The following is a 23,582-nucleotide window of genomic DNA, read 5'->3' as shown; positions in this document are numbered from 1 at the left end:
CAGCCATCTCAAATGCCTTTCTCAGGGCAGGGGGTGGAAAAAGGAAAAGGATGGTGGATGCAAAGCTGGACATGATCCAGCAATGTGCAGTTGCAGCCCAGAAAGCCAACGATATCCTGGGCTGCATCAAAAGCAGCGTGGCCAGCAGGGCGAGGGAGGGGATTCTGCCCCTCTGCTCTGGTGAGACCCCACCTGGAGCACTGCATCCAGCTCTGGAGTTCTGAGCACAGGAAGGACATGGACCTGTTGGAGCGGGTCCAGAGGAGGCCACAAAAATGATCAGAGGGCTGGAACACCTCTCCTATGAAGAAAGGCTGAGAGAGCTGGGGTTGTTCAGCGTGGAGAAAGCTCCAGGGAGACCTTATTTGCAGCCTTTCAATACTTAAAGGGGGCTTATAAGAAAGATGGGGACAGACTTTTAAAAAGTTGGGTCTGTTGCGATAGGACAAGGGGTAATGGTTTTAAACTAAGAGAGGGTAGATTTAGACTAGATACAAGGAAGAAATTTTTTATGATGATGGTGGTGAACACTGGGAACAGGTTGCCCAGAGAGGTGGTAGATGCTTCAACCCTGGAAACACTCAAGGTCAAGTTGAACAGGGCTCTGAGCAACCTGATCTAGCTAGAATACAATCATTTAGGTTGGAAAAGACCTTTTGAGATCATCGAGTCCAACTGTTCACCTAACATTGCCAAGTCCACCACTAAACCATGTCCCTAAGTGCTACGTCCACACGTCTTTTAAATACCTCCAGGGATGGGGACTCAACCGCTTCCCTGGGCAGCCTGTGCCAATGCTTGACCACCCTTTCAATAAAGAAATTATTCCTAATACCCAATCTAAACCTCCCCTGGCACAACTTGAGGCTATTTCCTCTCATATAATCGGTTGTTACTTGGGAGAAGACACTGACCCCCACCTCACTACAGCCTCCTTTCAGGTAGTTGTAGAGAGCAGTAAGGTCTCCCCTCAACCTCCTTTTCTCTGGACTAGAGAACCCCTGTTCCCTCAGCTGCTCCTCATAGGACTTCTTCTCTTAAAATATTGAAGATGTCCCTGCTCATTGCAGGGGGGCTGGACTTGATGACCTCTAAAGGTCCCTTCCAACTCAAACTATTCTATGAAGATACACCAACACAGGCAGTGCTGTTTTGCCTCTTCCATAGCTCTGCCTTTTGAAAGCATCCTTTTGCTGACTGAGGTCACATGTAGCAGGCAGCCATAGGGCTGAAGGGAATCAGCATGTCTCCAGGTGACTGCATTCACGGTGGAGAGAGTGGGACACCTCGCGTCCACTACTACACCCCATCAAGGGCTCCAGCTCACTGTGTTTAAGCACATCTGCTACTCCTTTACCAACTCCCACAGGGAGAAGCCTCAGCTGGGCTGACACTGCTGTGGGGCCACTAAAGCAAGGCACAGCCCCATCACCTGCAGGAGCCCATCCCACAGGGAGGTAGATGGGAGAAGACCTTACCTCAGTGACTAGAGTTTAAATACCATGAGGTTGGTGCATAACAAGGGGCAACCCCCACTGCTGCTCCAGCTGCCAGGACCCATGGGGTAACTGTTCTCACCTATACTCTGCTGGGCGCTGTGCTTCCAGCTGGCTTCCCATCATCTTTCTTCAGCACTTACCCACCTGTGTGCACTTTGCTGGATCTATCCCTTACACCAGCTCCTTCCCTGGACAGAAGATTCCCTGCAGGCGTAGGACATAAACAAGACAGTCAGCTGCAACTCAAGCAAACAGTATCTAAACCCTTCTCTGCTGGGCAGTGCAAAGGAAGTAGAGCAAGCCAAGGGGTAGGGAAACACACTGACGCGGTAAATGGCCATCAGCCCCTGCCTTTGGTTGGAAAACAGTTTTGACTGAGTGCTCAGGGAGATTTCCTGCACTGCTTGAAGTTTCCTTTAAAAGCAGAGACTTGCAAATACCCTCCGCCTCAATTTTTTTTCCCCCAGATGAGGAAACTTGGTCACAGGACAAGAGACTTACCTAACACTACATCACAGGTAGGGCAAGAATAACAGTGTTTCCCACATCACCATCCAGTCATCTGTTCTCTAAACCGAGCTTCCACCTTTGCCTCAGCCCCTAAACCCTAGCCAGCTGCTTTTGCCATAGCTTGGACTAACGAGCTCCAAAGCCTGGGCAGGCATACAAATGCACCAGTGAACATGGGGAACATGCATCACACTTACTTGATACTAGGGACATTGATGTAGACAAATGAGATGGGAACAGAACATTCCTACAAGACACAACTTGAATTTATGTTTATTTTATATTTTTTTTTTTATATATATACCTTTGTATAGATTAAACTGGGTGGGATTTTATCATATACATTTTTTTGGTATAATACATGAGAAACAGGAACAGGAGCATAGCAAATATAAATCAGTACATTCCTTGAGCAAACTCTTTGCCACACTGAGACTGAAAAATTGCATGCAATGGAGAGACAGAGAGAAGGCAAATAAATTTTATTTAAAAAAAAGAAGACAATCTAGGTACAACTGTCAACAGAGGAGCAACACTATATATGGCAAACCTGTATAAATTAAATGTAAATTCCACTCTGACATTTACTATGCTTTAAAGTGCAATGAAGCCTGATTTATTTACCTACAGAATACAGGAAAGATTGCCCCCTCTCCCCATTCCAATCTAACCCTAAAAAAAACCCAAACAACAAAAAAACCCCCAAACAAAAAAAAACAATAAAATAAATCCAAAGGATATACATTATCCACAGTCCTATAGAGACGCCTACATCTACTCAGTAGCACCAAGAATCTGATATGGATGTAATTAAAACCAATTAAAACTCCGGAGCAATGGTAACATCTGTTTGCTGCTTTTGCAGACCTCCTGCCCTTTATTAGTGTCTTGGAGGAGAGGTGGCTCTCCCTGTGCTGAAAGTGAAGGCGACAGTGTCCTGTCCTCTCTTCATCACCAGCCGAACTGTTTTGGCAGTAGGCTACAAACGCACACACACACATACACAGCACAGTGAGAGCAGCTGAAGGTTACACGAAGGGAAGGGGATGGGAAGCCGAGGCCCCATGTGTGCACATGGGCGCGTGTGCGCGGAGGGAGTGGGACTAATTTACACAGAGGTGAAGGGTTGTGCGAGTCCAACACACCCCACAAGCCTCTTTGGTGACAGGGTGATGGGAAGGGGAGGGAGGGAGGGAGGGAGGGAGAGAAAGGGAGTCAGCACAGTCCCCCTCTTGTGAGCCTCTGTTTGTGTTGTCTTCCAAAGCTGGGGGCCTGTGCGCCACAGTTCTTCTGTCTCCACATGCCACCTCTCAGCAGGCCTCAGTAGCCAAAGGTCTCTTGGGAAGCATAGACCATGTAGAGGAAGCCATCCTCATCCTTCTCCTGCTCGTAGATCTCCGAGATGGGGGTAGACACACTCACCATGCTGTGCTGGTTCACAAGCAGGAAGAACGCCTGGGTAGGATTCAGCTGCAAGCGACGCCTGTGGGGGCAAGGGCAGGAAGGCCTGGTTCAACCCACCTGGGGTAGGCACTGTGACAGCAAGTTCCACCTCCCACCAGCAATGCTGTTCACATGGAGCCAGGCCTGCACAGCTAGGACCTCCTCCCACACGCTTAGGACATGGTGTCTATGAGCCCAGCTGATCTGCTTGGGGCTCCAAGGCCTCCTGAGTCGGAATTCTGCAAAGCCCCTTTCTGCAAGCACTGCTGGCAAGGGCAAAGCAGAGGGGCCTCTTCCATCTGAGCTGAAGGATAAAAGAAGGGGATTGGAGTCCCCCTCATCAGCTCATGGAGTGTCCTTATGAGGGAGAGGTCACAGTTCTTCACCAGATGCTAAGAACCTGCTTCCCCTTGACCCCTCCAAACAGTCTCTACCACAACACAAGGATGCTGTGGTTGTCTGTCCCCATCCCCACCCTCAGCAGCTGCCTCTACCTCATCCTCACCCCACCACTCTCTGTTCAGGGCCTGTGGGTGAAGACAGGTTCACAGCATGCCAGCTGGGGCCACCCCACTCACCGGATTATTTTGACCAATTCACTCATGTTGACATGGTCTGGGACAAGGAACTTGGTCTTGTCCAGCACTGGCAGCTGTTTCTCCCCTTTATAGCGTTCGATGATGACCTGGGGAGAAAGTCAATGGTAGGCTTAGCCACAGTTTACACTGTAAACACAGTTTGCACAGTTGACAGTCAAACACAAATCAAACTAGCACAAGTGGAAAAGTTCGGGTAAGGCTCCATTTTGCTTCACCCTCACAGGAAAACAAAAAAAAAGACATGAGGAGTAACCATCAGGTTGGCTGCAGACAGCTCTTCAGCAAAGAGTCATCTGTCTGCCTGAGCCATACAGTGGAAAGCATCCAAGATAAGTGAACTAAAGCATCAATTGCTCTGGCTGGCTGAGAAACAGTAGGCATTAGTGGATTGATTTAGCTACCTCCCCTGACACGCAGGAGATCCGGAAGACGAGCGAAGTGTATTTTGACATCGCTCTCAGACTGACCAAAACCACAGGTTTTGCTGGCTTGAGCTAAGGACTGAACTCGTGGTGCACAGCAAGAGACATTTTCCTTCCCTTTTGTGCCACAACTCTGGGCTGCTGCCGTTCAGCATCACCCTGCTTGCTCAGAAAGAGCTGCGGCTATTCCCAAACAAGCAGTTTTTAGAAATCACTGTGAAGCCATCCAAAGCATTCCCTCAGCAGAGTTTGGATTTCGCCAGTCCCACTCCTCATGTTAACACTCGGACGCACTGACTCCAAAAAGGATCAGAAACCCATGGCCACTTCTCCTGTGTGCCACCACAGCTGTGCAGTGAGCTTCCAGGGCACTTCACAGCCCAGTGCCACCACGGGGACAGCCCAACCTGTCCTCCCCTGCAAAAGGTCTTGCTTGGGAAAGCTCTTACCACACCTACATTCTGAAATGGCTAAACAATGATTTCTGTTCAGTTTTCCTGTTGTTATAATTAATGAATTTCTTCTGTTAAGAGGTGTCTGCTGACAGCTGCAATTGCTATTCTAGACCAGCCTGGAAATGTACTATTTGTATTCTAAGAAACAAGGTGGTAGGCAGTTAAAATAAGTAATGATATTACTTATAAAGCTCAATACGTTCCCATTACAGTGATACTCTGACTCTCACATCTCTCCAGTACCTAGCTGTTGTCTCCACAGAAAGACACTTGTATACTAATCAGTTCATCATCCTCTCTGAGTTGAGACTGAACATTATTTTTCACTATAAAGCAAGGAGTTCTCATAAATAATTTTCCCAGGTCTTTTCAAAAAAATATACGGGAGACTGCAAATGCCTTTGGACAGCTGAGGGATGGAGCAGCATGCAGAGATCAGGATCCCCAGAAGATGGCTCTGCGGAGCTAAAAGGATGAGGTGAACCTCTGGGAACATTAACTGTCCTTTCCCTTAATCATCTGTTAACACACCAGCCTCTATCAGCAGCAGCGATGTAACTCCTGCTGCCTGTCTACACCAAAGCCAAATCAGACACTCTGGTTGGGATGCTGCAGTATCACCAATGAGCTGGGAATGTCTGATGAGTTCCCCAGACTGCAGGGTTTATCTCAAGGCCCACCAGGATGGGCCAAGCTATGTTGCAGGCAGTGCCTGGATGAGGGAGGGGTGTGAGGCACCTTGGTGAGAGCTCTGCACCTAAATGCCCTCTGAAGAGCCCATCGTGGACAAAGCTCATGCAAGGGGAACCCAGGAGCCCAAGGGCCAGACAAGCAGCATACGAACGCCCCCATGAGTCCACCAATGCATTCTCACATTGGCCATGTCTCCTCCTGATACTGAGCAAGAGTGCCAGAGAAAAAGACCAGAGAAAGCCGGGTACTGCTCCTTCGGTCCCTTTTGCAAGATGGGGACCCGATGAAAGAACAGTTTTCTGCAACAGACTAAATCATGCATCAGGATGCCCCTTACCAACCTGCTAACGTCCCTGCCTCCCTCCAGGAGGAGGGCAGAGGAAGGACAAAGACAAGCAGAACCATCCTACTGTATTTAATTTGAGTCTTACTTGGACAGATGAGTATTTTGGCTACAGGGAGATGAATAGTCTCAAGGGGCTGCACACTCACAACAGCCACATACAGGGATGCTGCTTTCACTACTGGGAAACAGAGGCAACAGCAGGACCTTGAGTTTTTAACAGTAGTTTGCAGAAAGGGGCAGCTATGCAGCAACTTTTGTGCATATGCCTTTACATGCAGAGAGGGCCCTGTACACCTGGGCTATGCCTCGTTTCTCACTTACATCTAGCAGGAACAGAGGCAGACGTCTCTAATTACCAGCCAGTTCCATCCCACAAAGAAAAGCCTCTCAATTAGTTCAAGAATGGGCCAAGAAGGATGTCCTAGCTGTTAAAGCAGCAGCTGCCTTGTGCCCTGAGCAGACAGAGGGCCTATCATACAGAACAGCTTCAAGAGTTTCTGTTTCCAGAACATGACCTGCTGTTTGAGTAAACCAGCTAAGCGAACAGGTGGCCAATGGACAAAACATTCTTGTCTAGCTTTGGAGAGAAATGCATGATGAAATGCTAGTATTACATCCCTGTGGCCACAGGGCTTGTATCCAAAGCCACCTCCCCTCCTGTATCCTCTTCCAAGCTGCTGCCTCAGGCCAGGGGGTTCCTCAGTCTGGGACACCTGCTTTTGCAGTGGGAACCCACTACAGATCTCACTGCAAAAATAACACGAGCTGGGCACAGGTGGAAAGACTTAGGGCAGAGCCTGGGGTCCTGGTCCCATCGCAGAGGGGGCTTGGGCAACGTTTATAAACTCAACCCTTGTTCTGGGCCAGCGTGAAGAGGGGGAAAGGGATTTTGGTAGAGAATGGGGCCAGATCTGGCAGCTCGACAGAGGCAAGGCTGCCACTGCTCCATGACCCCGGGTCCAACCAGCAGCAAGGCTGAGAATGCATTCCCAGTAGGCACACACACACAAATGTGTATATGTAACGCATACATACCTATATACATGGCCAGCCACAGAGATCAACACAGACATGCAGAGCACTCACACAAACACAGACAGCACCAACAGCCTCATCCTGTCCCCCTCCGGCCAAGCAGGGTGGAGGTCCTTTAGTGGAAATATATACAGTAAACCCCCTCAGTCCAAAAGGTGCTCTGGTGTTGATCCATCTTGAGTCATGTCAGCCCTGGACACTAGGCCTGCAGCTCCCTGGAACAGCCCTCGCAGGAGCCCAGAGAAGGCTGTCCCTTCCTCCACGTCCATAATTTGGGCTCCCTCACCTGCCACTGCCTCTCCATGCTCCTCGGTGGGTGTGCAGATGAGCTTTTCATCACATACCTAACAGACCTCTCTGCATGGCCCAAACACGCCCTCAGCCTTCCCTATCAGCACAAGAGGTGGCTCTCCCCTAACCCACCCTCTGTGGGAGTACAGCCCGTGACTCACTAGGCCTCACTGAATTTAGCATTACAGCGCTTTGGGAAATAGTTTGCTCCCATTGCTGCCCAGCACAAGCTGTTACCCAGTGATTTTAGACTCTCCAAGGCTCACCGGAGCTGGCTTAAAGCTTGCAGCAGCTCCTCAACATGCCCCAGTTCAATGGGCTCCAGAAAGAGAGCACCGGGGCCAACAGCACACGAGGGTGATGGGCAGGCATAAGCTCAGTCTATCCTCTAACAGGGCAGAAGATGATTTCTAAAGCATCTGCTGAGGCTATGGATGGAGGTCCCAACAAGAAGGCAGGAAACTCTACTTGCTCTCAGCGCCTGAGGAGGAGCCACCCCACAGCTGCCTGCAAGGAGCAGCTGGAGGCTCCTCAGCAGAGCTAAGCATGAGCAGCACCTCAGTGCCAACACAACCATGCCCTTCTCAGTAAGAGCTGTGTGTTCCTATGGTCAGCGCTTTTTCCCACAGAAGTGCAGCCAGCTTTGGGGAATGCACAGACAGCAAAGGAGCCCCTGGCATGAGGTGGACAGGGAACACTGGGGAGCCCCTAGCTCCTGCATATCTCCTTATTACATGAGCCAGTGAGGCGTCCCAGGATGTGATTTCCCTTCAAACACAAGCAGAGAACTCCACGTCTCAGGCAGAGTCCAGGTCATCTACTGCTTTGTCTCTGGTGGGCTCAGACAGACACACCACCAGCTCTCTCCCCACGCCCATGCATATGTGGCACAGCCCCTTCCTCAGCCTCCTCTGGAAGTACCCTCACGGAAACAGGAGACAAATGGCTTTCCCTGGGCACAAAGCCAGGCCATGCAAATCCTCTGGGCCTCAAAGCAAAAGGGGACTCGTCCAAGGGCTCTGAATGGAAACTGGAGATGCAAGAAGAGGGCAGCAGCTGCAGCACAGCTTGCTGTAATTTCTGCCAGCAATAAGGGTGTGACCTGGGCCATCTTCTCCCTAATTCCCCCTGGGCTTTGGGCTCAAACCCCTTTGCTAATTCCAAGTGCCTCTCCAGGGAAGCCAGTCACTTGGGAAACACAGCTCCTGCCTTTCACAGAAGACCAAGACCTTCCTACAGCAAATTTGCCTGCACTGCACTGCTCAGACCCACAGCTATCCCCTACACCATGCTCCGTTTTGCAGTATGAGGCTTTGCTCACAGCCTGAGCTTTCACACTGAAAGCTACATACAGTGACTTGCAGGAACTTCGCTATGTAAAAGAGAAGAGAAAGCATCAAACTTGGTGTCAAGGTCTAATCGGGACCAGGCCTTTAGAGATACCAATGACACAAACACAGCTGGACCCCCCAAGGCCTTCAATACCCTTCTTTTCTGATTCTTTTTACTGCTCCAGCAAAACTTGCAGCCAAATGTATCCTCCCCTGTTGTGTCAGTCAGCCCAGGAAAGCAAAGCAGCTGAGCACTGACCTGAGTCCCTCATCCTCTCACAATGCTCACACTCAGGACACTATCAAGGACAATAAGGCACTGAACAAAGAGGTCACTGGAGCAGGTGCGGGAGGGCTCAGGTCTCTGCCGTGGCTAAACCTCCCCACCCACACACAAGTCCCCAGACAACCACACCAGTGACCAGGTCCTGATGACACAGAAGCCTTCTCCTGGGGCACGTGGTGTTTGACCCCAACACAAAAAGCACTCCAGCCATGGAAGCTCTCCCACCATGTTTCAGTAATACCAGTAAAATTCCACATGTGGATGCAGAGCTCTGGCTCCTTCTGTTAATTTCCCAGGCAAGACGCATTTCTGTACAGGCACTTGATATATGCATGTGTGTACATTTTATGTACAACTTATTTCTAGCCTGTTCTTATTGCTAGAGCCTTAAGGCATTGTAATTAGCTCTGCCACAACTCTGGAGAAATGCAGAGCCAGCCTAATGCCATGAAAACCATGTTAAAAGCAGTGGTCAATAAATGTGTAGATGATATTGCATACTGGTATTCAGTGTGCTGCAACGGGCAAGTCCTGCTCTGCTGAGCTGACACACATGGACACCACAGTGGCAGTAGAAGAGAAGGAAGAGAAAGAATTGGTGGTCAATGGCTCAATGTCCAGATGGAGACCAGTGACAAGTGGTGTCCCTCAGGGGTCTGTACTGGGGCCAGTGCTGTTCAATATCTTCATCAATGACATAGCGGGATCAAGTGCACCCTCAGCAAGTTTGCAGATGACACCAAGCTGAGCTGTGCAGTTGACACATTTGAGGGATGGGATGCCATCCAGAGGGACCTGGACAGGCTGGAGAGGTGGGCCCATGTGAACCTCATGAGGTTCAACAAGGACAAGTGCAAGGTCCTGCACCTGGGTTGGGGCAATCCCCGGTATCAGTACAGGCTGGGGGATGAAGGGATTGAGAGCAGCCCTGCGGAAAAGGACTTGGGGGTACTGGTGGATGAAAAGCTAGACGTGAGCCAGCAATGTGCTCTCACAGCCCAGAAAGCCAACCGTATCCTGGGCTGCATCAAAAGCAGCATGGCCGGCAGGGTGAGGGAGGGGATTCTGCCCCTCTACTCCGCTCTGGTGAGACCCCACATGGAGCCCTGCGTCCTCAGCACAGGAAGGACATGGACCTGTTGGAGCGGGTCCAGAGGAGGGCAACAAAAATGATCAGAGGGATGGAGCACCTCTGCTGTGAGGAAAGGCTGAAAGAGCTGGGATTGTTCAGCCTGGAGAAGACAAGGCTGCGGGGAGACCTTATTGCAGCCTTTCAGTACTTAAAGGGGGCTTATAAGAAAGATGGGGACAGACTTTTTAGCAGGGCCTGCAGCGATAGGACAAGGGGTAATGGTTTTAAACTAAAAGAGGGTAGATTCAGACTGGATATAAGGAACAAATTTTTCACTATGAGGGTGGTGAAACACTGGAAGAGGTTGCCCAGAGAGGTGGTAGATGCCCCATCCTTGGAAACATTCAAGGTCAGGTTGGATGGGGCTCTGAGCAACCTGATCTAGTTGAAGATGTCCCTGCCCATTGCAGGGGGGTTGGCCTAGATGACCTTTAAAGGTCCCATCCATCCCAAAGCATTCCATGATTCTACGATTCTTTTTACTAGAAGATGCTGTGCTAAAATCAAAAGAAGAGAGAGGCAGGAATGGACTAGTATGTGCCAAGAGCAGTTTGAGACATTAAGCCTTGAAGGCTAAATACTGAGAGATTGTATGCAATTTTAAGACAAGGCCAACAATGTTCATCCAACACTAAGAGTGAGTTGAACTAGGAACACGTCCCATTTTTTGGTCATATGGTATTGCAAATACTAACTCAAGCAAGCCCCAAGTATGTTATTTCTCTAAGTTCTCCATCTTCTCAGGAAGAGAAGCAAATACTGGATATCAAAAGCACACTCAGAGCCAAACAGCAAGACAGCATATTAGGTCTGACATGGGCAGGAAGAACTGGAGGCAATTCACGGAGTCTCACCTACGCGTGTCAACAACAGCTGCTGGGAACGCACAGAATGGGTGTGGCCGTTTGGCTGTGGTATGAATTAGTCTAACAGAGTCTCTTTGCTTTCAATACAGCGAAGATCATCTCACACATCTTTCTCTGGGCAGATGCAGAGAAATCCTTACCAGGTTATCCAGGAAAAGTCAGGTAGCTACTGAAACAAAACAAAACAAAACAAAAAAAAAAAAAAAAAAAAAAGGCCATTTCCGAGTTTTCTCCTGCTGCACTAGCTTGGAAGTAGATTTGAGATCAAATCAGTTCCTTGCCTCTAGGGCAGGCATGAAGCTTAAGAGAAGGACTATATTTTGCACTGCTGTGAATACATTCCACTATTGAGCAGCTGGCATGCACAAGGCACTGGAGGCTTATGGAGAGCATCCCGTGTTGATTTTGAGGAGCAAAGTTTTGTGACCTCCGTGGCTGGCTGGGGGAGGCTATCCAGCAGCACAGAGGGGTCATGAGAACAAAGTCTAATGCAGAACAGTGAGAATGATAACTTACCGGGATTTTGTTTGGATGCTGCTCTCGGATCTGCTGTACTTCTTTACAACGATCCGCTGGAAAGAAAGAAGTAAAGAAACGAAGTTAGAAACATCTGGCTGTGCTAGGTCAGGCAAAAACAAGGTAACCAGGTAACAAGGTTTTTGTGCAAGCCACAAACTGACAAAGAGGCACATTGCAAAAGAAATGCAAATTCTGTTCATCAGGCCTTTTCTGAACATTTTGCAGCAGTGAGATGGTCAGCCAGATGTCAGCTTCAATGATCAGCCCTTCATGGCTTCCTACCACCCCAATCATCCCCCAAGGCAGGAACATGCTACCCTGCCCAGTGAAACTGGGCAACACACATGGAAACCAAATGACTTAAACGAGACAATAAGGATTACATAACTGTATTTCTAAATCTACCTTAAGCAAATGCAGGTCACAACCACCAGTGCTGGGCACCAGCGCAGCTTTAGGGTCTCAGCTCTGGAAGTTCAGGCTCTTTGTGTATCCTGGCTGCTTCCCCAGAGGAGATGATTCTCCAATTGGGCCTGGGTTTTAGCCATTTCCTTCTGCCTGTTGCGCACTTCCAAGCAATATCTGGCACAGTGCCTCAGTTGAAAAGAGATATGCCTTGCCAAGGAGGACTCCTTCACTATCATAGATCTATATAGTAGCTATAAGAGCTATAGGCCTGACAGAAAGTATTTCTAGACCTGTCGTGGAAACAGGAAGAAAAACTTAAGCAAGGAGATGGCCCATGTACTAAAAGATTTTTTCTGCAGTTGTTCTCACACTTTCTAACCCACTTTCCTCCAGAGTTCATGTTTACTGACACACACAACAGGCAGCACATAAAAGCTTGTACACTCTTCAGGCTTAAAGGAGAATTCCAGTACCCCCTCACTGCTTTACCAGAGGGCCCTCCACTTTCCACAATTCAAAGCAGCAGAAAGGAGGGGAAGAAGCCATACCAGGGCCAGGTACGGCTGTGTGTGCTCTTCCTGGGACACTACAGACCTACGCTCCTCCTTGCATTACCATTACTCTGGGAAGTGCTTCACAGCCTACAACGGCCCATCTGAAGTGCCCAGGGGAAGCAGTTGCATGGATCACAGCAGGAAAGCCGGGGGTGAAGGGCAATGACTAAGGACTGCCTAGAAATGCAAGATCTGGGTATCGCAGGATCTGTCACGGGATCACCCTGCCACACACAGAGTCACCAGCGCAGCACCTGCTTCAAGCCCGACTCCCCTTACCTGTTTCATGCAGCCCCAGTTTCTCACAACCCACCAAGATCATGTAGGGCAGGATAAGTAAACGTGTTTTGAGTGCGTTTTCTCCCCACAAGCATTGAGCATTTCTCCTCTAACAACTCAGTAAAACTTTATTGCTTATAAATTGAATTTGGCTAGATACTACTTTGGGAAGAGTGGAGTTTCTTTAGAGGCCACAACACTACAAAATCACTGGATCACAGAAGCTTTTGAGCACCATTTCTGTCCCCACTGAGAGGAAAATATCCCTCTGCTAGGAACTGCTAGACCTTTCTTCTGTAGGACTCCATGGGCTAGCAAGACAGAGCAAGATTATTTGCATTTAATGGAAAATTCGGGCATATTTGTTTGGGGTTTTATGGCTGACCGTGTAGTTCCTCATATTTCCTTTTCACCCTATTCAATGCTCCAGGGCATTCAGAGTTATCCTTGTAATACAGACAATTTTCCCCCGAGGGGGGAAATCGGCAAGGAGTTACACAGAAATCAGCATTGTACATGATGCTGGTACAGCAGTGCCTCTTCAGGAACACTGAAGGACACAGTGACAAGAAGCACCCAGCACACGAGCACCCAATGCATAGCACCCAACTTGAGCAGCCAGCCAGAAGCGCGTGACCCCCCTTCTGCAGAGCTCTGCTCCCACATGTTCATTGTGTACAAGCTTCAGCAGGACAGAGCATCTGAAAGGCTGGAGATCCAGAGCATGAGTGGACAACGCTTATTAGCATGAGTACTGTAGGCAGCTTTACTGCAGTTAACTCAAGACTTGCTGGGTATTAACAGAGCCTGCAGAAAGCTGTGTTGTCCTCATGGCTGGCTAGTTTTTCCAGCTTCAGTATCCACCCTATCCTGCATCTCTCTCCATACTATCAGATGGCCATGTGGATGAACTTCCTAGACATCAGGCACTTCCCTGTAGGGTCACAGAACTGTTTGCACAGGAAGCCCCAACAATGCAGGTAAGTATGAGAAGAGTCTGAGAAGCAATTTGCTGAAGGCAAATTTGCAGCCTTTGCATGTTATCATGGCTAGTAATGTAGATAATCTCAGAGCATCCAACTAGTCTAAGCTGCATTCTCCAAAGGGCAGCCACACGCCTGATACCCCTTCTTGCTCTCTGGAAGCATCACCAACTCCAGCACAAGGCTGGCAGCCATCACCACCTTTGCTTCCACAGAGAAGCCAGAGGTGCCCCTGCCCATCACACTGAAAAGGATGCCACACAGAGAATAAAACAGTACATCATCTATCCAGCTACACATCAGCATCTCAGGATCCCACCCCTGAAACCACTCCTTTGTCCCCCAGGGGGTGCAGACTGCAGGTGCCTTGGACAGAGGCAGGCCAGGCCACTGCTGCAGCACGTTTCTTCCAGGTCTTGCTGTCTCCACACTCAGCAGGAATTAAGGGCATAAGTCACCAGTGGTAAAGCTCTCAACTAGCCTCAAGTCTGATGTACCATAGTGGCAGCTGCCCTGTCCCACTCTTTAAGACCTGCCATGGGCCCAGGACCTGGTCCCTCTGGTCAGATGGGCCCAGGGCTTTTGCAGCCTTTCTAATCTCAGAGGACCCTGTGGGAGGTGGCTGATTTGCAGGTTACCACAATGCAAGGACAGCAGGTGCTGCTTTGCTCCAGGAACTGCTGGATCCCTTCAGCAGGCACGTGTGATTGCAACTACAAGCACCTGAAGCACAGCACTTCTTCCTCTGCCCAGGAGATGCCCATTTCAGAAAGTTCATTCAGGAAGACAGTTGGGAGCAACCCTACCTAAGCTGTTCAGGTACCTGAAGATTCAGGCAGAAGTTTCCAGGACATCTCAAGCTCTGCTAAGGAGCACTCTCAGTCCCATCCTAGCCTTGGAGATACAGCCAAGCAGGCTTGGGAATCAGGAGAAGTTATCCTGCATCAAACCCTGCACAAGGTAATTTCTGTGCACACAATAGTTCAGGTGCTAGAGGTCTGCAAGAAGTAGGTGATGGTCACCCACACCCTCCTCAGTCTGGAGTGGGAGCTAGAGGTTGATCCTGTGTCTCACGAAAGCATCTTCAACAGCAAGGCATGGCTATAAATACCATGTTTAATTTAATGTATGTGTAGTCTAATCTAAGTCATGGAAATGAAGAGAAAACTGTTAAAAGGCACTTCAGAGAGACACCAATGGTGATGCCAGCCTAGCACCCAAGCTCACGCCACGTACGGCACTGCAGACAGGTACATTCCCTCCACCCTTTCACCAGCAGCATCTGCGCACTCACATTTCATACATGACAGGTCTAATTTTACAAGCCTTGTTCTTCTCCTGCAGCTCTCCCAAATTATAGCTGTGCTAATTGAGGTTAAGACTTTCCCCTTTTCTGTCACACCTAGCTGTAGATAATCCTTAGCCTATACGTAAAGTGAGCCAGAACTGTTTACACAATGCAGTCCGTATCTACATTTTTTTCTCTGGCCCTTCTTGCTGCAAGGAGAAGCAAAACACCACACCTGATGTCAGCAGCTCAGGGACTCCAAGCAAGAGGGGATGAAGGGGCTACAGCCAGCTGCTGTTTTGAAAGATTAATGAACTGCACACAGAGGGAAGAGCACCATCTCTGCTCCCAGGTGTGGGCACCACACATCTGCCACGAGGGAAGCCGGGCCTCTCCCCAGTGCCAGGATGTGAGAGTTCAAGATGGGCAGCAAGATGAAAAACACACACTTTTTATTGGTTACTCCTAGAAAAATTTCACTGCTAGGGCCTATTGAAAGACAGGAGTATTTTTGTAGCATTGCATATGCCAGGAAAATTGCCTATTTCTCCTCCAACTGCTGTTTCAACTGTTAAGTACCAACAGCAAAGCTTGCAAATTGCCCAAAACACCAGAATCTCAGCTGTTGTCTTGACTGAGGTCTTTCCCAGGCTGTTCTCCCAAAGATGTGGGCACACAATGTATCCCATGGCAATGCAGGACGAGATCATTATGACAGTTAAGGAGAACAGTAGAAAATTTTAAGCCAGACTTTCTAAGCATTAACCTTTTTTTATCAGCAGTGCCCAGGAACCCTGGCTATGGGAGACAGGTCTCTGCTGTGCTGGGCGCTGTGCAGACACAGGACAAAAGGACAGCCCTGGATGCAAGAGAGTTTAATCAGACAAAAGATACAGATGGTGAAACAGAAGGAAAACACATGGCAAGTTCTCCAACAATACAGTTGCGTAAGGGACAGCATTTTTCAGGAGACACTAGACAAACATTGGTCAGGCACTGGTGCTGCCCTAGGGCAGCGGATGGACTCTACGACCAGCCCTGCTGCCTGTGACCAACAGGAATGCTGTTAAGAAAACACCATTAAGAAAAAACACCACCTGGAAACTTCACCAACATGCCACCAAGTCAACAGCTCCTGAGCTGAGGAAGAGCGGCGTGTGGAAAGCAAAGCAGAGAGTAGCAATTCAGCCATGAGCTACTGCCTCTCCCTGTGGTCCCATGTCCCAGGGCTCCGGCTGCAGCTGCCCACGGGACAAAGGGAATATGCAGACATCCCCGCCACTTCCAGCAGACTGCCAGCCCTGTGGCTTTCTTGCTGCCATCCACAAGACACTCTGCCAGCCATCTTGGGGGTGGATCTGCCTCAGATCTGAAGCAGATGCAAAAATGAACATGTTTCTTCAAGAAGCTGCTGCGTCAGTCCCAGGTCAGAGGGTTGCTAGAACGTGGTCCTCTGTCCAACAGATTTTCTGCAAGGAGAGGAGGAATTGGATGGTTTGAAATCAGGATATGTCTGGGATGAGCTGGCAACTGCTGAAGACATGGGCAAGTTATGCAGGTCATTCCAGATGAACATCAATAAATATTTTTATAATATCACACCACCCGAAGGCCAGAAACCTCTAACCACCAGGAAATACACCCCCACGTATGTGCCATGGCTCACACGACAGCTGACCTGACCTGTCCTTCCACAATGCTGGAGAGCTTCTTCTCAGGCCAGTGGCACTGCAGGAGGAGCAAGAGGAGACTCCCACATCCAGGAAACGAGGGCAGAGCTTGCAAGGCCTGCCATGCCCTGGGAAAGTTGTCCTCACTACTAAGAAAGGGCTGTTGTCCCAGGCTATGTAGGACAGCAGTGTTGCAGAAACTTGACAGTGATTCTGATTGTTGGTTGTATTTTACTTCTGTCTGAAAAGCTGGGGGGCTCTGGACAGGACAAAGGACTCGGGACCAAAACTACACTGTTCTGAACTTATTGTCTGATAGAAGTGTGTCTCTGCAACATGGTGTAGGTAGAGCCTGATGCTCCACTGTCACAGGAAGGTATTACCAACATGAATGTTGAGCAACTAATGATCTGCCGTTTTGTTGTTACAGCTTCATTACAAAATGTGTAATGTCTGGAAGAATTTTTGAATACGTAACTCCTGGAGCCCTGTGATTGCAGAAGGATCTCAGCAGTCTTGTTCATTTGCATAAGTTCCTAATCTTCCTAGCTCCAGAGTAGAACTTGAAAATGGATTTTAAAAGCCAAACAGGAACCACCTTCATTTTTAGGAGTTTCAAAATTTAACTGAGGATGATTTTGAGCCTGGCTCCAGGAATGAGTATTTGTATCTGGCAAATCCATGATAAGGGCTCAGCTCATGACCAAGCAGACGCACACAACAACAGTGAAGTCTTAATTCATGTCAAGACACTTGTTCTCTGGTTGCACAGTACCATGTCACCCCTGCTGGGGACCATGCAGGATAAGCACTGGACCTCCATCATTCAAACAGCTTAAAACAGGGCTTCCAACTCACTACACCTCCTGAGCATGGAGGGCAAATGGGCAATACCTTCTGTGCCATGTTTGGATGGCATACAGAGTACTTATCGGAGTTTCAGATAAGGAACTGGTTTTTTTGCTCAACGTTTAATCACAGTTTCGCTCGTTTTGGAAGAAGAACAGCAAGTTCCCTCCGTATGAGCTGTCAGGAGGCTGTCCTCTGCAAGGGCTTCCCTCTTAGCTTTTGTTTGACCTTTTCTTCCATCTTGACAACCTTCACAATTATAGGCCTCCAAGACAGCAGGAATGCACTCAAATGTCTCAGAACTACTCAGGACACTTCAACTTGCTCAAAGAAAGAACTGGCACTCTTGACAGAACTGTATTTTAATGCAGAACACCACACACGTGCATGCACAAAGAGACTTTGCACAGCCCGGGTCATTGCTATTTGTGCACAAACATGCCTGGACATGCACGGATTTGCAAGGGCCTATTTGGGGAGACGTGCCAGACAGAAGAGTCTTGAATTTACTCCTTCATTTTCTCTCACAGCCTATTTCCAAACTGCCTTCTGAAGACAAAAGGCAGCGAACAACTGCAGGACCACAGAGTTGGAGGTGTTTACATACTGCAGGTCAACCGCAGAACATCACACAAGCAAGGTTACACACCAGAATACCTCCTGAGTGACTCTCCTGACCCTGATCCCTGCTGGGACTGACCAAGGAAGGAACACAGAAGCCAAGGGAGATGACTTTTCTGTGGCTCACGGCTACTCAATGACAGAGGCAGCAAGAGTGTACCAGTCTTACAGCTCCTAGATTCATCAGTGTCCACCGTTCTGGCTCAAGGGGATACCTGAAGTTCTTGTAGCAAAGAAAGTATTAAGTAACGAACAAAGGACATACAGGTTTTGTTATTCCTGGCTGCCAGTCAGGACGTTTTGTTATATAAAAGAATAATAATAAAAAAAATCAATATTTGTGGTCTACATGTCTAGCTGGCATTTGTTCTGGATGTTTGTTCAGTTCTTCTTGTACCAATATTTTCTTCAATGCTGACAATTAACCCCACATCAAATCATGTCACAGAATGCCCCTGGTAATTAAAACAACCAGACACAGGCAGCTAAGCATCGACTTGCAACAGCAGCCGCATTTCAAGGAATCCCAGCTCTTAAAGCACAACTGCTAGAGGATGAATACCCTGAGCACAGAGTATGAGGACAAGCTGACTCACTAACCAACCCCAGATCAAGATGCTTTTCCAAGCCACCAACAAGCAAAACTGTTATGACAAGCACAGGATGGCGCACGAGACAGACAATTCATCCACTGTTCGTCTTTCCACTGGTACAAGCAAAACTAGCTTACACTAGATGAGTCCCCAGAGAAGGCAATGCTTCGCTTTTCCCCAGAGCCAAGAGGAGAGGGAATTCAGCTCCACACACTGCCTTTATCTACCGCTGCCTTTCCTCAAAAGAGAAGTGGCTTCCCAGAACTAAAGGCAGATCTCCCAGAGGACTGAACCTGGGATGGGAATACTCAGTCCAGGGAGGCTGAGGTCAAATCTCTGTATTTGTCATCTAGTCAGGGGCTCCAGCTGACCAAAAGGACACACGCATACGTGTCTTACTGCACAGTGCCTCCATTTCGGCAGAATGCTGGGGCACGAGGCCAACGTACTTTCAGTTAGGCGACCGGTCTAGGTTTAAGGTCCATGTCCGTAACCACACTGGTTATGCACTGCATTGAAAACAAAGCTTGAAGCTCGTTGGCAGCCTTGCAACAGCAGAGCAGCCAATTCAAAACAACCACTTCAAGAACGGTGGGAGGTGCGAGCGCTACCCAATGCTATGAAGGACTCACGCTCTTTATGGGAAGTGCAACAGTGTCGTCAGGCTGCCACACACTCTTGCTACAGCCAGGACACCCTGTTCCTTTGACACAGACCACAGCTTTGTTCTGGGAATTGTTTTGGACTCCTACAATGGATCTGACTACACAGAAGACGGCCACCTCAGTGTCTACAGTCAGGTTCAGCACATGAAAGCAGAGGATTACTGTCAGATTTTACCCCCAGGTACCCAGACCAAAGATGCTCTGCTACAGATGTGCCAAGGACCAGACCAGGTCACAGAGCATCACTCTCTCGCCACTAATGACACATGAGATCATGGGAGAAGTCAGTGCTCGGTGCCCTCAACACACCTTGGCTCAAACACCTGGCATTTCCCAGCCAGTCCCTTTTTCAAGTCCTCAACAATGATGAACAGAAATCCAGAAATTTTATTCAGGATAGACCCAAGACAAAGCAGATGAACAAGCAGAAAAAATTAATGGAAAAACAAATCTCAAAAATATAAGAAGGGGGAAAACATGCATTGAGGAAAGCAGAATCTTCGGCAAGGTGTGGCAGACCAAGACCTAAGCCAGCCACTTGCTATGAAACTGGAGCCTGGGTGCCTCTTGTAAACAGTCATATTCCTGACTCCACCTTTTCTCTGTTTTTTTGGAACCATTCCACTTCTATAAAGTTTTGAAGCCTTAAAAATTAAGCCATCCTGAGGGTACAGCGTCGCTGGCAATGTTTTCCATCAGCCCTCTCCAACTGCATTGTAAACAATTGCTTCCTGCTCCTGTTGTGTAATGATTCAAAGACGAAAACAAGCTGTATTTACTTTCTCCAACTGAACAATTCCAGCCCTGACCCAAAGCAACTGCGTGGGCTGCCAGGCCTCCTCCTCCTTCCCCTCCTCCTGGCCGAGCTCTGCAGACCAGTCAGCTGAGAGAGCAAAAGGGCAGAGGAAAGTACACAGAAACAAGGCGCACTTGCAGTTGCCGGCACCAAACTCCCTCACCCCCCTCTTTCCCTCCTGGGCTATTTTAATCCTGCTTTCTTTCAACTACTCTGAGCCTCAGATTTTGTTTTCCTTCTGGCTCATACAAAGTCTGAGCAATCTGAAACGGCAAACCAGACTCCTCCTGGCCATAATAAGCTGATTCTTACCAGTTTAACAGTCAGTAGTTACTAAGGGTTTGATTTAGGACTTTACTGCATTTAATATGTAGCTTAGGAGAACACAGCAGGGTCCCAAGCAAGTATCCCAGGGCACTCAGACTTCATTTTATTCTTGTATGTGCACGTTCACTTGGCTCGGTTGCTGCGGCAGGAGACAGCTGAGTAAGCATTCAAGGCCAGAAGGGTTGCACCAATAAATTACCAAATATTTACAGTTTCCAAGAGAGCAGCAAGGGGTTGGATCAGCAGTTCAGTAGGAAAAAGCTCCAATTTTAAAACTCATGTAGGAAACACACCCTCACCTGCGTTTGGACAGTATCTGACACAAAATGAGGCCTTGTTTGGCATGAATACACTGATTTCAGCATTATTCAGGCAGTAAAGCTGAGCCAATACCCCCCTCGGGATGTAACCTGCCAGAAACATGCACCTTTCCCAATGCCAGCTGGCAAAGGTCAAGAGAAACAGCAGTTGATGTTTCATCTGATTTCACTATCAGGTCTGGCAATCAAATCTGGTGCCTTCTATGGTAACCTCCTTGTCATTTGCGTTTTCCCACCATGCACATTTAACAAAGGGATGGGTATGATGTGAGCAGTAACTCTTCTGGGTCTCAAGAACAATTAGAGAGGGTGTATCAAATTCTTAGAACAACAACTACTCTAATGCTGATGAGATGGGGAGCACAGAAGGCAATTTTTTGAAGAGGTCATTGTGCTCTGACAGTCAGAAGTGTAAAGATTGGATGCAGGGCAAGAGTGAAACAAGACCATTTACCTCTTGACTACTACCCTCATGCTGTACATTTCAGTGCTCCTTGTAGTTGTCACCCCCACCCCAGCTCCTCAGACGGATACACAAGACGTGACACAGGAGGGCGACGGCTCAGCAAACACCGCACACGGGTTTCTTGCGCTCAACTACAGCAGCTGCCCTTCCCACCGTGCTCACCCTGGACAAATTTGTTATTCCATACTTTATAAAAAACGGAGGCTTATTGAGCAAGCGTCTCCCTGTCGAGGGATAACAACCGAGGCTGATATGAAGCACATACAGAAATACTCCGGTGAGGAGCGAGGCTCTTCACGCCTCTTCACGGAGGCGAGGTTTTGGGACCGGCGCGTGCGGGGGAGCCTCCCCACAGAGCGGGCGCCGGCCTCCCGCCCACACGCGGGCGGCTCCCAAGGCCTCCCCGCCCGGCTGGGCCCGACCCGTCCTCCGGCTCCGCCGCCCGCCCGCCTCGGCGCAGCCCCGGGGCCGCCGTCCCCCCCGCGCGGCCGGAGCCCCGCGGCCCGCTGCGGCCCCCGCCCGGGATGACATCACCGCGCGGCGGCTGCGGCACCGCCGCCCCCGGCCCCCCCCCTTCCCGCGGCCCGGCTTCGCACGGCGGATCCCGACGGCGGCCGAGCCTCCGGCCGCCCCGCGGCAGGTGGGGGTGTCGCCCCGAAGGTCAGCGCGGCGGGGACGGCGCGGGGAAGGAAGGAAGGCGCGGGGACCCCCCACCCCCGCCCGGCTCACCGAAGGTGCGGCGCTGCTTGAAGGGCCGGTCCGAGGGCATGGCGGCCGGGGGGCGGCGGGCCGGGCCGGGCCGGGCCGGAGCGCGGGTGCCGGCGGGCGGCTCCGTCTGGCGGCGCGGCCTGCGCTGGGGCTGGGGCTGCGGCGGAGCGGGCCGGTGACGTCACCGCGGCACGCCCGGCGGGGGCGGGGCTCGGGCTCCGAGGGGGCGTGTCCCGTGGGAGCCCCGCCCCCGCCCTGTCGGGACAGCGGAACGACCGGTGGCGACAGGCCCGGCCCCGGTGGCGCCGCTCGCTTCCCTCCGCCCCCGCTGCGAGGACCGGGCTGCGCCAGAGATCGGCCTCTGCTCGAAGGCGGCACCGACGCGCGCGCACGGCCCTCAGGCGGCTCCCCCTCAGACAGGCGCTTTCCCCTTAGCAGCACATAGCCACTACAGTGACCCGTAATGCTATAAATACGAGAGACGTTGACGTCATCGGGAAGGTCGTTTCCAGTCAATAACGAATGCAATGACAGAGCACGGCTGTTTACCAATAAGACATAACGATTTATTCAGAGGCTGGCCCCAGACATCAGCAGGGCTCCTGCTTCAGCCGGAGGAGAGCAAGCGGCGGGCCCTGTTTAACGCCAGCAGAAGCCCGCCTGGGCCGGGACTTTCGGAGGTGCCCCAAGGACGGAGGCCTCAAAGTCTCCAGCATGGAGAGCTCAGCTCAAACGTCTTCCGAGCGTTACTGCTGGCTCCCGTTAGCGAAGACCGACGCGGTGAGGCTGGTGGGAGGGGAAGCGCCCCTGCGGGATGCCCGCTGAGATGGTTCAGGCCACGAGTGCACCTGGGAGCTTCGGCAGTCAGCAAACCTGGACGTAAACTAATCTCACAGAGATAATCAGGTATTTACAGTTCCCACTGCTACCTCAATCATTTCTCAACTAACAACTCTGTTGTTTTCCCTACTGCATTCAGAGCCACAGCTATGCTGAATATTTTAAAGACCGCAGCACGACTACAAATAGGGCACGCTATTTCTGTAATGAATCAAAAAACAACTGCAAACAGAACGTCAACGTTTCACAAAGAACCATGTTTAATATTCCTCCTCAATGTATGCCGCAACAAAAGCTGTATTCTGCCAAAGCAATGTTTCATTGTTTACAGTGAATTGGCATGAAACACAAGGGAACACAAAATGTTAAAGGATTAAGTCCAACCTTGGTAAAAAAAGGCATGAAAGATGCATCTATTAAAAAACTGCTCCAATTATTAAAAGTGTCACCAATTAAAAGAAAAATATATTTAACTACAATCAAACAAATTCTTTTCTCCTTGTAGAGTTTACCCAGGAAAGGAGACAATTACTTTCATGGCTAACATAATGGATTTTCCTTGACCAAGCAGTAGCAGTAGTTAATTAAACACATACTGGTAAGGAAGGGTAAACTCTTCAGATTCACTCTTATAATTAAGATACAGGTAGAGACGCTCATTTCTGATATAGGTCCTTTTAATCAGAAAATGCATAAGGGAAAGCAGTAATATTGAATTAGACATGGCAAGCTGATCAACTTTACAGACTGCATCTTCAGGCAAAGGATTTTTTATTACTATTGTTATA

General features: G+C 49.6%; 1 protein-coding gene across 2 annotated transcripts; it reads right to left on the bottom strand.

Moving 5' to 3' along the window:
- Positions 1 to 2,257: 2,257 nt before the first annotated feature.
- On the bottom strand, positions 2,258 to 22,089 carry MAP1LC3A (microtubule associated protein 1 light chain 3 alpha). 2 transcript variants are annotated; one of them, XM_082325887.1, is made up of 5 exons: positions 21,976 to 22,060; positions 16,037 to 16,408; positions 11,425 to 11,480; positions 4,031 to 4,137; positions 2,258 to 3,492 (listed from the first exon to the last, which is right to left on the bottom strand). In XM_082325887.1, exons 2-5 carry the CDS (start codon positions 16,053 to 16,055, stop codon positions 3,330 to 3,332), a joined length of 345 nt encoding a protein of 114 aa, XP_082182013.1. In that variant the 5' UTR covers positions 16,056 to 16,408; positions 21,976 to 22,060; the 3' UTR covers positions 2,258 to 3,329. The 2 variants fall into 2 exon arrangements, with proteins under 2 accessions (XP_082182013.1, XP_082182014.1); XM_082325888.1 differs by lacking the exon at positions 16,037 to 16,408 and having other exon boundaries at positions 21,976 to 22,089.
- Positions 22,090 to 23,582: the final 1,493 nt, after the last annotated feature.

This window comes from Platalea leucorodia, assembly GCF_965183815.1.
Source record: "Platalea leucorodia genome assembly, chromosome: 13".
Taxonomy (NCBI): domain Eukaryota; kingdom Metazoa; phylum Chordata; class Aves; order Pelecaniformes; family Threskiornithidae; genus Platalea; species Platalea leucorodia.
This window is presented reverse-complemented; position numbering and strand designations above follow the sequence as displayed.